Source organism: Anopheles merus, chromosome X (genome assembly GCF_017562075.2).
Source record: "Anopheles merus strain MAF chromosome X, AmerM5.1, whole genome shotgun sequence".
NCBI classification, from domain to species: domain Eukaryota; kingdom Metazoa; phylum Arthropoda; class Insecta; order Diptera; family Culicidae; genus Anopheles; species Anopheles merus.
The window spans coordinates 5,337,650-5,352,524 of NC_054081.1; the positions used below are offsets into that span (position 1 = coordinate 5,337,650).

Genomic DNA, 14,875 nt, shown 5'->3' on the forward strand with positions numbered 1-14,875 from the left:
TCATTTGGCGGCCGGTGGCCGTGCGCCGATCGCCGCCGGGACGGAGGCGGCTGCAGCGGCGGCCGCTCCATACCCGGCCGCCATGGCGGCAGCGGCGGCCGCTATCGGGTTCGGGTGCTGGGCCGCCGCTTCCTGCAGCTGCACACAGTTCACCGTCATGTTGGAGAAGTCGACCACGATCGGCGTCGAGATGACGTGATGGTTCACGTTCAGGTTGATGCTCTGCTGCGGCGGATGGGCTGCTGCAGCGGCGGCGGCGGCGGCGGCGGCGCCGGGTGCATTAACTGCCACCGTGGCGGCTGTCAGTGGCGGCGGCGGCTGTTGCGGTTGCTGCTGGTGCTGCTGCTGCTGCTGTGTTACCGACTGAACCGATGGGGCGGCCGCACTGTGGTGGGCTTGATGGTGATGGTGATGATATTGCTGCTGCTGTTGTTGCTGTTGTTGCTGCTGCTGCTGCAGCAGATGATGATGATGGTGCTGATGCTGATGCTGATGCTGGTGCTGGTGCTGATGCGAGTGCGAATGCTGATGCTGGTGGTGGTGCTGCTGCAGCTGATGGAACTGGAACATTTGCTGATGCTGCTGCGGATTGTGGGGCGCGAGCGGATGGGGCGGCGGTCCCGTCGGCGGCTTGTGCAGATGATGCTGATGGTGCAGATGGTGGTGATGCGGCAGATGCTGCTGTTGCTGCTGCTGCGGCGGTGGCTGTACCGGTGGTGGTTGCTGCTGTGCAACCACTCCCGGTTGCGTCGGAGGCGCTGCTGTTGCTGTCGGGTGATGATGCATCGCAGACAGCATCGGGGGGAGTGGTTGCTGTTGGCGCGAATGCAAATACTGCTGCTGCTGTTGTTGCTGCTGCTGCTGCTGCTGCTGCTGTCGGTGCTGTTGCAGCTGGTATGGAGCTCCTGCCGCCGCACTGGTCGGTAAGGAAACGACCGAATGCTGCTGCTGCTGCTGTGCATGCGAATACAGATGAGCGTGATGGTGTGCGTGATGGGTAGGAGGAGCTGGTGCCAGACCAGCAGCGGGCAAGGTGGCCGCCGTCGACAGTTGACTGAGCGCCTGAGAAGCGACCGTAACCGCACTGGACGTTTGCTGATAGTGTTGCTGCTGCTGCTGCTGCTGCTGTGCCAGCATTGCGACTGTGACTGCTGCTGCAGCAACGGCCGATTGCTGCTGCTGGCTGTGTCCCACCACGCTGTGATGGTACAAATGCGGCTGCTTCGGTTGTGTTTGCTTCGGCTGCGGCTTTTGTTGTTGTTGCTGCTGCTGCTGTTGCTTGGGCTGATGCTGTTTTTGTTTGCTGCTTTGCTGCGGTGGTTGCTTTTGCTGTGCTGCCGGCTGCGCCTGTTTCGATCGCTCCACGGCGCACGGTTTGTGCCCATCGGAAGCCTGCTGCTGATGCGGTGGCTTCGTTTGTCGCTGATGCGCAGCAGAGTTGTACGGCGTCGCATCACCGCCAGCTGGATTCGTTTTGCAACTGCCACCGGCAACATTTGCCACCATCACGTTGCCGACGTGTGTGTCGTTTGTGCTGGCACCATCAATTTTGAGCCCAACCGGCAGGGCGACCCGATGCGTGGTCGTAGGCGCAGTGCCCGTTGCGCCCGGTTTGCGGGAGGAGCTTGTCAACGCATCGGGCAATGGTCGCGAAGTGGTCGCAGCAGCGGACGCTAACGACGGCGGCACGTGCTGCTTTGTGTGGCGCAGTTGCTGCTGCTGTTGCTGCTTTGCGGATTGCGTCGGCATCGCAACGGTGGCGGAAGTTGTCGCGAGCGCTTTCGACCCCAACAGCGTGCTGGTGCCAGTGGGTTCCGTTGCGCTTGGTGCAACCGCTACCGAGCGATGCGATGGGCCCGTAACAACGCTTGCACCTGCTTTGATCGACGATGGCACCAACATCGGTTCCGGGTTGGCGACGGCCGGCAGTACCAGCTGCTGCTTCTCATCCAGCAACACGGCGGCAGGTGACGGCGATACGAGGTGTGAATTGGCAGTGCCGCCGACTAGCGAGCAGGACGACGAGGTCGACGCCGGCGGTGACGAGGAGGTTGCAATCGAGACGGCACTGTTCAGCGGGGACACGTCGGCAGCGTAACCGTTGCAGCTGCTGCCACCGTTCGGAGCAGCCGTCACGCTGCCACCGATTGCAGCAGCAGCAGCAGTGGTGCCGATTTTGCCGGTGGCGTGGCCGCCGGCATAGCTGTTGGGGGGCTCGTTACTGTTGCTGATACTGTTGCTGTTGCTGTTGGATGGCGCTGCCGATGCGGCCGCCGCTGCCGCCGCTGCCAGCATCATGTTCAGCTCCGATCCAATCGAATCGAGTCGATGTCATTTAGAGTTGAGTGCGGCATTGATCTGCGTCCACAGTTCCTTCTTGCACGATTTCGAGCTGGAATGGGAAGAAATGCTTTAAAAAAAATGTAAAGGGATTTTCTTGGCGGACGTTACCGTTTAATTGATTGCAGCCAGTCCTTAAACTGAGCGTTGCCCTCGGGCGTAATTTGGAACGCGTTCCGGGCGGAAAGTATCGTGCTGGTAAAGTCCTCGTAGTCCGCTATCGTGAGATGGTACAGCTTTTGATGGATGCATTGGAAGTACCTGGGGGAAAATGGGAAGGTAAGATTAATCTATACGCCTTGAAAATCCATCGTAGTTGTAATCGTTCAATCGGTAAACCGAATTTTATAATATAATTGTCAGTACTACACGAATATTGCTCAACAATTCAATGAGTATTGCAACGAGTAAGTGTACAACGAGAGAAGAACAGCGGAGGACACTAAAGAGTGTAGACTCTCAGTTATCATGAAACAGGATTATTTTGGAGAAAAACAAGTGTAGCAGGTAATGTCTTACAGCTTAACAACAAACTCTTCCAAGTCAAAACCCAATAAAATATCGTTTATATTTGTTATTATGCAGCAATGCAAGCAGTGATTTGAAATTGTTTCCTCCTATTTCCGCAAGCATCGCCCAGCTGACTTTAGATGGAAATCACGTGTATGAAAAACAATGAAATTTGTTAATGTTGGGATATGCCTAATAAAATAATAAAACACTGGACCACTTCGTCATCAACAAACTGAGTCAATAATAATGACAAAGATGTAGTCAACTACAAATATCTTCTCAACATTTGCGGTCCTGGGACCAATTATTTCAATTTTTACGGGAATCACTAGTTCTATCTGGAATCGGAGTCGCTCGGAGTCGTCCCGAGTCGTCGGGAGTCATTACAAGTCGTCAGGAGTCAGCCGGCGTTGATCGGAGACGTCCAAAGTCGTCCGGAGTCGTGCAGTTGGTCGGAGTCAACTGGGGCCGTACGGTGCAGTGTGCTTGTTATCAAGCATTTTATTTTTTCGTGTTTTTCTTTGTCTTACAGGCCTTTGTTTCAAAGGCCGACTCTGGAGACTCCGACTCCAGCGAGATGCCGGAAGACTCTGGACGACTTCGAACGACTACGAACGACTCCGAACTACTCCGGACGATTTTGGATGACTCCGGACAATTCCAGACGACTCAGAATGACTCCTAACCGGACGACTACGACTCCGAACGACTCCGGACGACTTCTACCCGGAAGACTACGACTTCGGACGACTTTGGACGACTACGACTACGACTTCGGACGACTCTGGACCAGTGTTGCGAACGGTGACGTTCATCGACATAAAATTGTAAACATTCATTTGATTTGAAGCTTCCCATTCCCATCTCTCTCTGTCATTGACATTCCCGTCAAAAAATGTCATTTGACATGAAGACATTTTCAAGACACATTCATTTGACATTCGCCAACCTGTATGAGTAGTGAACTGTGTCGTATTGCAAACGGCCGTATTCATGTCAAACTACAACAGAGCGTGCGGTGCAAAGGCTTTCATTTCACTAGTTTTTGCTATTTCACTAGAATCCCCATATTCAGCGACGATACACTTCATAATCCTCCGATCGTATCGATTTGTGTTGTTCAAAAAATGTCAAATGACATTCATACTACATTGTTTACATTTCATGTCACTGCATCAGACCTGACGGTAGCGACACGAATGAATTTCGTTTAATGACAGTCGTGTCGTGGAAGCATTGAATGTCATCAGCCAAAAATTATTTTGACCGGCTGTTTACGGTGACTGTCATGAAAAATGTCAACAGTTAACAACACTGCTCTGGACCACTTCGGACGACTATGGATGACTCCGGACAACAACTCCAGACGACTCCGGATGACTCCTACCAGTACGACTACGACTTCGGACGACATCGAACGACTTCGGACGACTTCGAATGACTCCGGACGACTTCAGACGACTCCGGACGACTTCAGACGACTCCGGACGACTACAACTTCGGACGACTCTGGCCGACTCCTGACGACTTTGGATGACTTCGGACGACTACGGACGACTCCAGACAACTCTAGACGACTCCGAAGAACATTCCGTCAATTAACGTGTACAACATGAAACATCAAACAAATTGTACAAAAAAAAGCGACAACTTAAGTGGGAATAATCTTCTAACTGGAAAAGGGCTTTCCTCCACTTTCGAAAGCAAATAATTGGTTTATGATATTATCTTCCAACGTGGTTAGTGATACTGTCGTTTTACTGTAATAGCAAAAGACTATGGTTAGTCGAAGCTAAACGTATATAAAGTAAGCCTTCGAGTATGAGAGCAATCGGATACAAATCTGATAAAACATGGGATGATAAATCCTTTCTTGCTAAATAAGAGGAGGTAATTATATCCTCCAAGCGAGGTTCAAAATTGATAATGCCTATTATTAAACCTAATTGTAAATATTTATCAGTTAAAGAGCGGCAACAGAGTGCCTCAAACGTATCATCAGTCAAAACAACAGCAATATCGCTTCTTGGTGGACCGCTCCTCCCACATCCCGCAAACATGATTGGGAATACATTACGTACACAATGTATCACCTACCGAGACATGATCGATAAAAAAGATCGTCGTGTAGATACAATGTTGGTGCTACCGTACAGAAAAGTTGACAGGGAAATGACTTACATGCTCTGACATTTGTTCATCAGCGGCGTCAGGGCGGAGCGGAGATGGTGCATCACCAGCGCCGGGTTGTTGCGCGACAGATAGTGGGCGGACTCGATGGCGACCTCGTGCAGCACGAACGGGCTGACGATCGAGTTGACGACGCAGACGCAGAACTGGTGCAGGTACTGCGTGCCGAGCTTCTTCGAGATGCGCAGCAACCATTTGACGTCCTCGCCGTACGGTGGGTTGCGGGCGTACTTGGCCTGCGGCCGGTCGTCGTGCACCCGGCGGGCGAGCGTCTCGAGCGCCAGCATGCCCGCATTATACGTCGCGAGCAGGTAGCGCAGCTGGGCCGTGTTGGAATGGTGCGGGTGGCGTGCGCGAACCGGCCCGCCGCTCGAGCTGCCCCCGGTACCGGCTGGCGGGGGCTGTCCGGCGCCGCCCGTGACCGCCGTCGGCCCGTACGCCGCCGCCGCCCCGTACGGTGGTCCACCGACGTGGGGCTGCTGTTGGGGTGGTGGCGGTGGCTGTTGCTGCCCGGGCCGTGGCATCCCGGCGGGGACCTGCTGGCCGGGCGGTGGTGCAGGGCCCTGTTGCTGCTGCTGGGCGGCGGCGGCGGCCACTGCCGCGGCAACGCCCAGCGGTAGCGGTGGTACGAGCTGCGGAGGCCCCGGTGGGACGGGCTGGCCGCCCGGATGCTGCTGCATGGCGGCTCCCGGTCCACCGTAGAACGGCTGCAGGTTGGGCGGCTGCATCTGGGCCGGGTTGGTGGGCGGTCCGGGCGGCTGCACAGGGACGCCCTGGTACTGTGGCGGCCCGCCGTACCCTTGCGGCGGTACGCCGTGCTGCTGCATCGACTGGTAGGCGGCGACGGCGGCCGGATTCATCGAGCCGAGCGGCTGCTGGGGCGGCTGCTGCTGCTGCTGTTGGGGCGGCTGCTGCTGCTGCTGCTGGGGCGGCGGTTGCTGCTGGCCGTAGCCTACGTTCGGTGGCTGCGGCTGCCCTCCCTGGCCGGCCAGTCCGCCGGGCGGCGGTGGCGGCGGATACTGGAACTGGGGCGGCGTCGACATGTACATCGGGTGCACTGGGTTCGCGGGGTGACCACCGTACGGCAGGTTCTGATGGTGGTAGATCGTGCCGTACCCGTACCCGCCGTACATGCCGATCGGTGCCAGGCCGGCCACCGGTTGATGCTGGTGGGGCGGCGGGTACGGTTGCTGTGGGGCCGCTGCGCCACCGCCACCGCCCACCGGGGGTGGCACTCCGCCCGCCGGCCCACTGCCCGGCTGGGACGGTACGCCGCCGCCCATCGGTGCCCCCAGCACGGAGCCACCGCTGCCCCCGTCGACGCCCGGCTCCATCAGCTGCATCAGGTTGACCACGACGTCGTGCTGCTCGTCCGGCTCCATCTCGCCGCCGGGCGTGTTGCGCAGGTACAGCTCGTACCAGTAGCGCGACACCTGGAACAGCACCTCGGGATAGACGCCGCCACCCTTGGCCGCCGTCTCCACCATGATGCAGGCGCGCTCGAGCATCCGGTCGCTCTGCTCCTTGCACTGCAGGATCGCCCGCTGGATCTCGTTCGGGTTGAGGGCGGCCGCGTGCGGCAGCACCGACAGCGCCAGCTCGGCCGCCGGGTTCACCATGTTGCTGTCCCAGCCGCGGGAGGAGGCGCGGTCCGCCATGCCGGCCGCTTCCGGCGGCGTCAGGTGGCCCTCCCACGTGTCGATCAGGAAGGAGATGGCCGGCGCCCCGATGTCCATCGCCTGGCCGATGATCCACGACACGTGCGACGAGTAGGTGCGCGACAGCCAGTTCGGGCTGACGCAGTTGTGCAGCCCGAGCGCGTACAGGCCGAGCTGGAACGCGCACATGTGCAGGCCGCGGTGCGGCCCCTGGTGGTTCTGCGTGGTGGACGCCTGCGTGAAGAGCGAGGTGGCCGAGGTGCCGCCCGCCTTCGTCAGCACGTTCTTCGCCAGCTCGAACATGAAGTGGGCGCTCGCCTCGGACGGCTGGTTCGGGATGGACGGGTACGCCCGCTTGCCCTTGTACCGCGAGTCCTTCGAGCGGGTGGAGGTGACGGAGGCGGTGGTGGCACCGCCGCCGCCGGTCGTTACGGTCGTGGCGGTTGAGCCGGCCGTCGGACCGGCCGTCGTTGTCGTGCTGCTGCTGCTCGCACCGGTCGCTGTCGTTGTCCCGCTGGTGGTGGCGGTGCTGGTGGCAGTGGTGGCCGTCGCCACGCCGAGACTGAGTGCGGCCATACCCAGCTCGACCTCGGCGCTGGTGCTGCTCTGCGGTCGACTGCTGCTGGCCGCTGCCGCCAGTCCAAACTCCGCTCCTCCCTGTCCGAGATGGGAGGCGGCGGCCGCGACTGGCAGTTGCTGCTGCTGTTGAACTTCCGCACTGCCCGTGCTGCTGCCGCTTCGACCTCCATTGCTACCGTAGGGCTGTAGATGGTGGTGATGGTGCTGCTGCTGCTGCTGCCCATTGTTGCCACCGTCGTACTCGTCCATCCGCATCTGCGACGTTTGGCTGCGCGTGGGCGGATTGTTCGAGTAGTAGGACGGCAGCAGCGGCGTCTTGATCAGCACGTGTATCTCCCGGTCGAGCAGCTTCTCCATGATGCGGCAGATCTTGCGCGGCTCGTCCTTGTAGTAGGAGAGCAGCGTGAGCGCCAGATCGCCCCGCTGCCGGCGCGTGCCCTCGCACAGCAGCGGATGCTCCGCCTCGGACACGTTCGCCTTCAGGCCGAGGGCGGCCACCGCCGCCTCGAAGCCGAGGTTCTCGTCGGTCGGGTACCGGTACGCGCTGCTCATCACCTTCATGCGGTTTTCGCGCCCGACCACCGACGGCATCACGAGCGCGTCGAAGAGGAAGCTCGCGAGCATGATCGGCAGCAGCGCCTCGCCGCGCGACTTGAGCGTACCGTCGCGCAGCTGCTCCGCCCGGTCCCGTATCGCCCTCAGCTCGTCCGTGCCGAGCGGGATGCGCTTCAGCAGGGCGAGCAGGTCCGACTCCTGGTTGGCGAGCTTCACCTCGAGCGGCTTGGTGCTGGCCGGCGGCCGCGACATCTCCAGCCCGAACAGGCACACGCGGAACGCCAGATGGTAGTGTTCCGAGTTTTCCGCCAGCACCGTGCAGAGGAAGGCGCACTTGGACAGCGTGGAGGAGGCCAGCACGCTCAGCTGGTGCGAGATCGGGTTGATGTTGTGCTTCTTGCCCTTCTTCTTCGGCGGCGGCGGCAGATCCATCATCAGGTTGGGCGGGTTCGCCAGCATCTCGGAGGCGAGCCGCACGCCGAGCGTGCACGCCTCCCGCCCGTGCCCGTGCGCGTGCAGGCCCTCCGCCCGCGCGAACAGTATGTCCCACGCGTCCTCGGACGGCTTGATGTTGGAGAACATCTGCTGCTGCTGCTTCGACTCGCCCGTTTTGCAGCCCTTCTGCTGCGGTTGGGTGGTGGTGCTGGTGGTGGTGCTGGTGGTGGCGGTACCGCTTGCCGCCGCGGACGCTATCGACGGGAGCGGTTCACCCGATGGTCCTGGTTCGGCGGCACTGGTCGACGCTTCCAGCACCGTTCCCTCGCTCGAACCGTGTCGTTTGGCACTGTTGTGTTTGCTGCTGTTGCTGCTGTTGGTGGTAGCGGTGGTGACGTCGGCCGGCGCCTTTACCGACCCGTCCGGTTCGTGTGTTTGCTGCTCCTCCACCATATTCAGCACCTCGTACAGCTTGATGTTGCCCGAGATTTCGTAGTTGTTCATGTCGTTCAGGATGCTGTTCTCGTTGCTGGACTCGCTCGACGCACCGACCTCGGCGCCGCCGCCGCCACCCGTGCCTTCCTTCTTCTTCTTCTTCTCCACCAGATCGGTCGCTGCCGAGCTGGACGACAGCGAGGTGGAGGAGGAGGACGAGCTGGAGGATGAGTTGCTGACGCTCAGCAGCGGGTTCGGCTCGCCCGCCGCCCCAGCGCTGGCTCCTGCCGCAACGACGGGCGCCGAATTCGCGACGCTCTCGCCACCGCCGCCAGCCACGGCGCTGCTCTTCTGCAGCGTGCCGTTATCGCCGCCGGTCGCCGGCGCCAGCAGGTAGTGCTTCTCGTCCGCCACGCCCGCCAGATCGTCCTCGTTTTCGCAGAACCCTTCGCTGCTGACGCTCGACCGGTTGCCGCCGCCGGCGGGTTCGCTGCCCGCTGCGCCACGGGCAGCCGGTTCCGCCGCGCACACTTTGCCACCCGGTTCCGCCGGGCCACCGGTGCTCAGCCGGTCGGGCACGCTGTCGCTGCTGCTGTTGTTGCTGGACGAGCAGTACGTTAGCCGGTCGCGATGCGCCCGGCTCCGATGGTGGTGGTTTTTGCCGTCGGCCGCGCCCGCACGCTTGCTAGCTCCACCACCACCGCTGCTGGTGGCGCTGTCGTCGACCGAGGCATCGTAATCTGGTGCCGTCGCTGGGGTGGCGTTTTGCGCCGCCGAGGTGGCCGCCCCGGATGCGCTCGCCGTCGCCGCTGCCTTCGTAGCGACCGAGCTCGTCGTTACGCTTGCCGCCCCACCAAACTGCTGCTGCTGCTGCTGCGGGTGATGGTGGTGGTGGTGGTGGTGGGGCTGCTGCTGCTCCATCGTGCGGGACCCGGTCAGCACGGAGGAAACGTTCCGATAGCCGGCCGGCGGATGCTCCCCGTGGTAACTGTGATGATGGTGATTGTGGTGATGGTGGTGATGATGGTGCGGCATCATCTGGAACGGCTTCACGTTGCCCTGCAGCACGAGCGCCCCGGCCGTGGTCGGGCCGGCCACACCGCGCTGCCCACCGCCGCCACTACCGCCGCCGCCACCGCCCCCACCGCCTCCACTTGCTCCCCCGCCACCGGTGCCGTCTTCCCGCGCGTCCCCGTTCTGCTTGAAGCAGGTGAACGGGCAGTGGTACATCGGGTTCGTGTCCTGCGTGTGCGTGACGCCCTCGATCGGGTAGTCCTCCCAGTCGAGGTAGCACGCCTCGACCGCCGGCTTGAACCCGGCGAACAGCTCCGCATCGTTGCGCAGGTTCTGCTGCTGCTTGCTGCTGTGCGACGACGACGCGACCATGTTCTTCGCCACCCGGTCCAGTATCTTCAGGTGCCAGGTGGTGAACTGGGCGTGCAGCATGTCCCGCTCGTCCGGCGCGAGGCCGGGATTGAGGGCGGCCAGCCGCCACAGCACCACGATCTCGTCGCACAGCGACGCGCACGCGTGCTGCGTCGCGTTCAGATTGCTGTGCGTGTTGCCGTGCTTGCCGCCGCCGCCGCCGCCGCCCCCGCCGCCTCCCCCGTGCCCGTTGGAGCCGACCAGCAGCGCGAGCTTGATGTTGAACCACCAGACCAGTATCTGGTCGCAGGCCATCACCTCCTCGGTGATGATCTCGAGCAGCCGGACGGCGTTCCGGTCGCACCGCCGGTACATCTCGCGCACGATCGAGAGCAGGTTCCACATGCCCTCCGGCTCGCGGCCCCGCAGCGGCCGCAGCAGCGAGCTCCACTCGGCGGCGGCGGGCGGCGCCGAGTTGGTCAGGTAGTTCACGTCGCTGAACACCATCGGCGTCGGCTGGCAGAACTTGAACAGGATCTTCTTGATGTTGTCGTGCAGCGTCTTCTCGTCCAGGTACCAGTTGGTCTGGTCGTGGACGGAGGCGCCCGCGGTCGGGTCCGGCGCCCCGCACACCGTGTTGATCGTGGTCGGCTGCGTGCTGAGCAGCTCGTCCAGCAGGCGCTGCGCGATCGGCAGTATCTGCTGCGACTGCTCGCTGATCAGATACTGGGCGAACTTTTGCAGCTGGTCGCGCTGCAGCCGGGACAGCGACTCGGACACGGGCGCGCGGAGGCTCACTTTGGTTGGCTGTTGAGTTACAAAAGAAGAAGCAAAAAAGAAAAGGTGTGTTACAAAACACAGATGCCAGCCACACAGCAAGCGACTACACTTACGCAATGGATCCGATAGAGACAGACGGCGACCACGTGCGAGCACCAGTAGGTGGTCGGCAGGCAGGTGCAGCTGCAGGACGAGATTTTCCGCCGGTCGAACGTGACCGCCACGTTGTACTGGTTGCGGGGCTGCGTCTGCACGACCGTCGCGGACAGGTGGAACCCGATCTGGAGCGGATCCTTCACCGTCCGGTTCTTGAACAGCTGCTCGCCCCGGTGGAACTCGTCCGCGGAGCTGTTCGCTAGGCACGAGTACAGCCGGATGTCCTCCTCGTTGTCCGGGAAGCTCCAGAAGGCGATGCGCAGCATGATCGGTTCCGGCACCGGCGGGTACATGTGCTCGACCAGCTCGAACGGGATGAAGAACGCGACGCACCGGGCGGCCAGCTCGGTCAGGGACGTCGGTTCTGGACGCACGAACGAAGAAAAAAAAAAAAAAAGGTACCCAATTAGTATTTTTTGTGACTTTCTGTGAGCAAACATTGCCCCCCCCTCCCACACTTACCACCCTCGCTGGCACGGCGGCCCGACCCGCCGCCGAACGAGTTGATCGTGCCGGCCGGCTTCTTCCACCCGCGCCAGTTGTTGCACACGCTCTCCGGCTCGGAGCTCCAGCTGCACAGCGAGTCCTCCTCGAACCGGTCCGAATCCTCGAAGCTAAACCGGTCGATCTCCTCCGCGTTCTGGTTCGCGTTCTGGTTCGCATTGTTGCCGCCGCCGCCGGCTGCTCCGTTGCCGCCGCCTCCGTCCCGCCCGGCGGCCGGCGAGTTGTGTTGATGGTTGTTGCCACCGGACGGACCGCCCCCGCCGCTGGTGCTGGCGTGCTCGAGCGGGTTCCACTCGCCGATGCCGCCGTCCGGCTCGTTATTGCTATTGCTATTGCCATGGTTTTGCTGATGATGGTGATGGTGCGGCAGATGGTGGTTGTTCACGTGCTGCTGATTGCTATTGCCTGAGGAGGATGGGTAGGAGGAACCGGCAGAGGAACCCATCGGACCGGCCATCCCGCTGCTCGCTGCGGTGGATGGCACCACTACGCCCACATCCCGGCCGCCGCCGCTGCTACTGCTACCGGCCGCCGGTTCGTGCGTGGTCGATGTGATGCGTCCGTTGTTGTTGCTGTTGTTGTTGTTGCTGCCGCTACTGCCACCACTGTTGTTGCTGCTGGTGGTGCTGGTGGGAAGCGCGACCGAGTGGCTGCTGCCGTCGTCGGCGGCTGATGGTGACGGCCGTTCCGGTCCGCCACCGGCACTGTTGTTGGAGCTGTTCGCCAGGTTTGAGGGGGCGCAGGGGGAAGCAGAGGAAGCAGCGATACTTTCTTCCGACCGCCCAAGAGATCACACTTTAACACACACACACACACACACACACACACACACACACACACACACACACACACGCCAACACACACTTCCCCAGCGCGCTCCACCACTCCCCGGCCGGCCACGCCGTGGAGGGAGGGGGTGGGGGTGGATTATTACTCAAAAGTCTTCTGGAAGCGTGTGTGGGTGTGTGTGGGTGGAGGGCGACGAGGTCGAACTTTTCGAGTGCGTTTGGCGATTTCTTTGCGCACACACACACACGCACACTGACTCACTCACACACCTCCCTCGGATGTTTCTCCCGAAGGGATACAACACTAGAACGTTACGCAGGCACAGTACTACAAACAGCAGAAGAAGAGAAACATTATTTTTTTACCTTATTTCACCGCCATCTAGGCCAAAACGTCACTATGCTAACAATAATATAAGGTCAGTAGTGCTGCAAAATGTCATGCGCATCACGTGACGATCACCACTGAAAACATTGAACATAACCGTGGTAGCTTGATGCTTCTTGCTGATACTCAATGACAGTACGTCATGACATGAACGTGACATGTGAATGCTTGAATCAACCCCTACTCTGACTGACAAGCTGAGCTTGATGCCGTCGTAATCATAATCATGACTTTTTCTGTCTGTCAACAGTGCTGCCAAATGCCACTGTTTCAGTCACCAACACGCATGACTCAAAACGAAGTTCAAGACAGCTCACGCACAAAACTGTGATGATCAGCGGGCGAGTCTCATACAGTTGATGGACCAATAAAATCCTTGGTGACATTTTTTGTAGCATCCAATTCTTGGTCACTCACTTGGTCATGAATTTTCACCCAATGATAATCACGGTATTCTTGGGACATACTAGGCGAGTAGTTCCAAGCAACAAAATGAGCAAAAAGATAGTATTTGAAGTATTTGAACGAGAAAACATGCTCATTTTGTTGCTTGGGACCACCCGCACGGACAACATATCTCTCATGACTATCGTGATGATAACCAGACAGAAAATGTCGCGACCAAGTGACTGACCAAGAGTTGGTTTCACAAAATGTCACCAAGCATGTGATGGTCACAACAACTGTTTGAGTATCACTTCTGATCATCACAGTAGAGCTCGTGACGCTGACATGATTTTGTTTCAACCGGCATTTGTCATGACTATGTCAGTGACATTTTGCAGAACTGATCAGAGTAAAAAAGAGTCAAGAATGTCACGAAGCATGCATTGGTCACACCTATCGTTTTGAGCATCACCTCTGATTATCACAATTGGGTACGTGGCACTGACATGTATTTTGTTTCAGTCAGATTTTTGTATGACATTAACAGTGACATTTTGCAGCACTGCATAAGATAACGGATGGAAATGTCAAGATAAATCGATGATTTAATGTAAAAATCAAAAAGCGGGTTCGTCTCCTACTCCTTTGCGGAAAGCGAAAACAGAGAAAACAAGCGAATAAAAAGAACACATAACAGTTTATGTTTCGAGATTCGTTTTACATGTTTACAGCGAACCACTCGAAAGAGAGAGAGAGAGAGAAAAAAAACTCCCAATCAGTGTCACTCCTCAACTATCGTTCTAGTTTATGCGAAAAAATGGTCCACTCTGTCTGTCTGTCTGTCTCTCTCTCTCTCTCTCTCTCTCCTGGGACGCAGCGTTCCGATGTAGCAGCCCCCGCTCGTTTGTTGATTAGAACTCGTTAGCGCACTGTCGCTCTTCTGGCCGGGGACACACAGGACAGCGTTTTACAAACACAACTGTTCACAGAATATGTTTTGTCACACGAGCTGTTGTGAAAGGGAGAGGTTTGTGCGTGTGTGTACTTCGTCTCCCTCCTTTGGTTTGATGCACGTTGAAGAGGAGCTTCCTTTCCGGCCACACCGGAACTGCCGGAAGTGACGCACACGATGGTGCGTCAATGACCGCTCGTGTGTGTTTGTCCCCACTGGAGGATTGCTGCAAAAAAAGAAGGGTGGAGAAGAAAAGATGAAATAAGAAAACGTGTTAATTTTGAACGCAGGCAGAATAGCTCGAGCAGAGGAATGTGTTTATGGCTGGGGACACATCGGGCCACCCTGGCCAATGTTTGTTATCGAGCTGCGCGTGTATGTGTGTGTCTTGTTTTTCGCACCATGCTGCGAACGTATGACACAAGCGTGAGACGAACGGAACACCGCGGCCAAGACGAGGCGGCTTGGACAAATGGACGGGGATATATGGTCATGCAATTAAAACATTTCAAACATTCCTACCAAGAAGAGCAAACAGAATTGCACACGCGTGGGGAGAAAGCGCAGCATGCGCAGCACCGTGGGGACAAGGGATGTGTGTGCGTCGATAATTGATTGTAAAAACAATACGTCTCAAAAAAGGCTTTCCACCGAGGTGCATTATCAAGTGTGTGTGTGTCATCCATGTCGACGAACGATCAGCTTTGACTCGCGCTTCCGGGCCATTGACCCCCCACCAATCACGTTGCAACAAGGTTCTGCTAAAAGCACGCAATTTACATTCAGCCAAGGAACGGTTTTAAAGCACAGACACACACACAACAAACCCTTCCGGCGGTGTGCGCTATGC

At 58.5% G+C, this 14,875-nt stretch overlaps 2 protein-coding genes across 6 annotated transcripts in view; both read right to left on the bottom strand.

Moving 5' to 3' along the window:
* Positions 1–2,298, bottom strand: LOC121589498 (chromatin modification-related protein EAF1-like). Its single transcript, XM_041908454.1, has 3 exons — positions 1,313–2,298; positions 918–1,198; positions 1–284 (listed from the first exon to the last, which is right to left on the bottom strand). The coding sequence occupies exons 1-3, from the start codon at positions 2,296–2,298 to the stop codon at positions 1–3; spliced, it is 1,551 nt and encodes a 516-aa protein (XP_041764388.1).
* LOC121598315 (zinc finger SWIM domain-containing protein 8 homolog) overlaps positions 2,294–14,875 on the bottom strand; it is a 26,310-nt gene continuing 13,728 nt past the window's right edge. For 3 of the 5 annotated variants that reach the window (XM_041924982.1, XM_041924996.1, XM_041925004.1), the window contains exons 2-6: positions 11,469–12,626; positions 10,964–11,370; positions 5,035–10,877; positions 2,452–2,601; positions 2,294–2,392 (exon numbers count right to left, since the gene is read on the bottom strand). In XM_041924982.1, the coding sequence (XP_041780916.1) occupies positions 2,332–2,392; positions 2,452–2,601; positions 5,035–10,877; positions 10,964–11,370; positions 11,469–11,967 (6,960 nt within the window). In that variant the 5' untranslated portion in view covers positions 11,968–12,626 and the 3' untranslated portion in view covers positions 2,294–2,331. The other 2 variants (XM_041924989.1, XM_041925014.1) reach the window with 2 other exon arrangements.

Coding starts and splice junctions, on each gene's coding strand:
- LOC121589498 (XM_041908454.1), bottom strand. CDS start 2,298: ATGATGCTGGCAGCGGCGGCAGCGGCGGCCGCATCGGCAGCGCCATCC. Junction 1,199..1,312: donor CAGCAAAAGCAACCACCGCA/GCAAAGCAGCAA, acceptor GTACCATCACAG/CGTGGTGGGACACAGCCAGC. Junction 285..917: donor GGTCGTTTCCTTACCGACCA/GTGCGGCGGCAG, acceptor CCACGGTGGCAG/TTAATGCACCCGGCGCCGCC.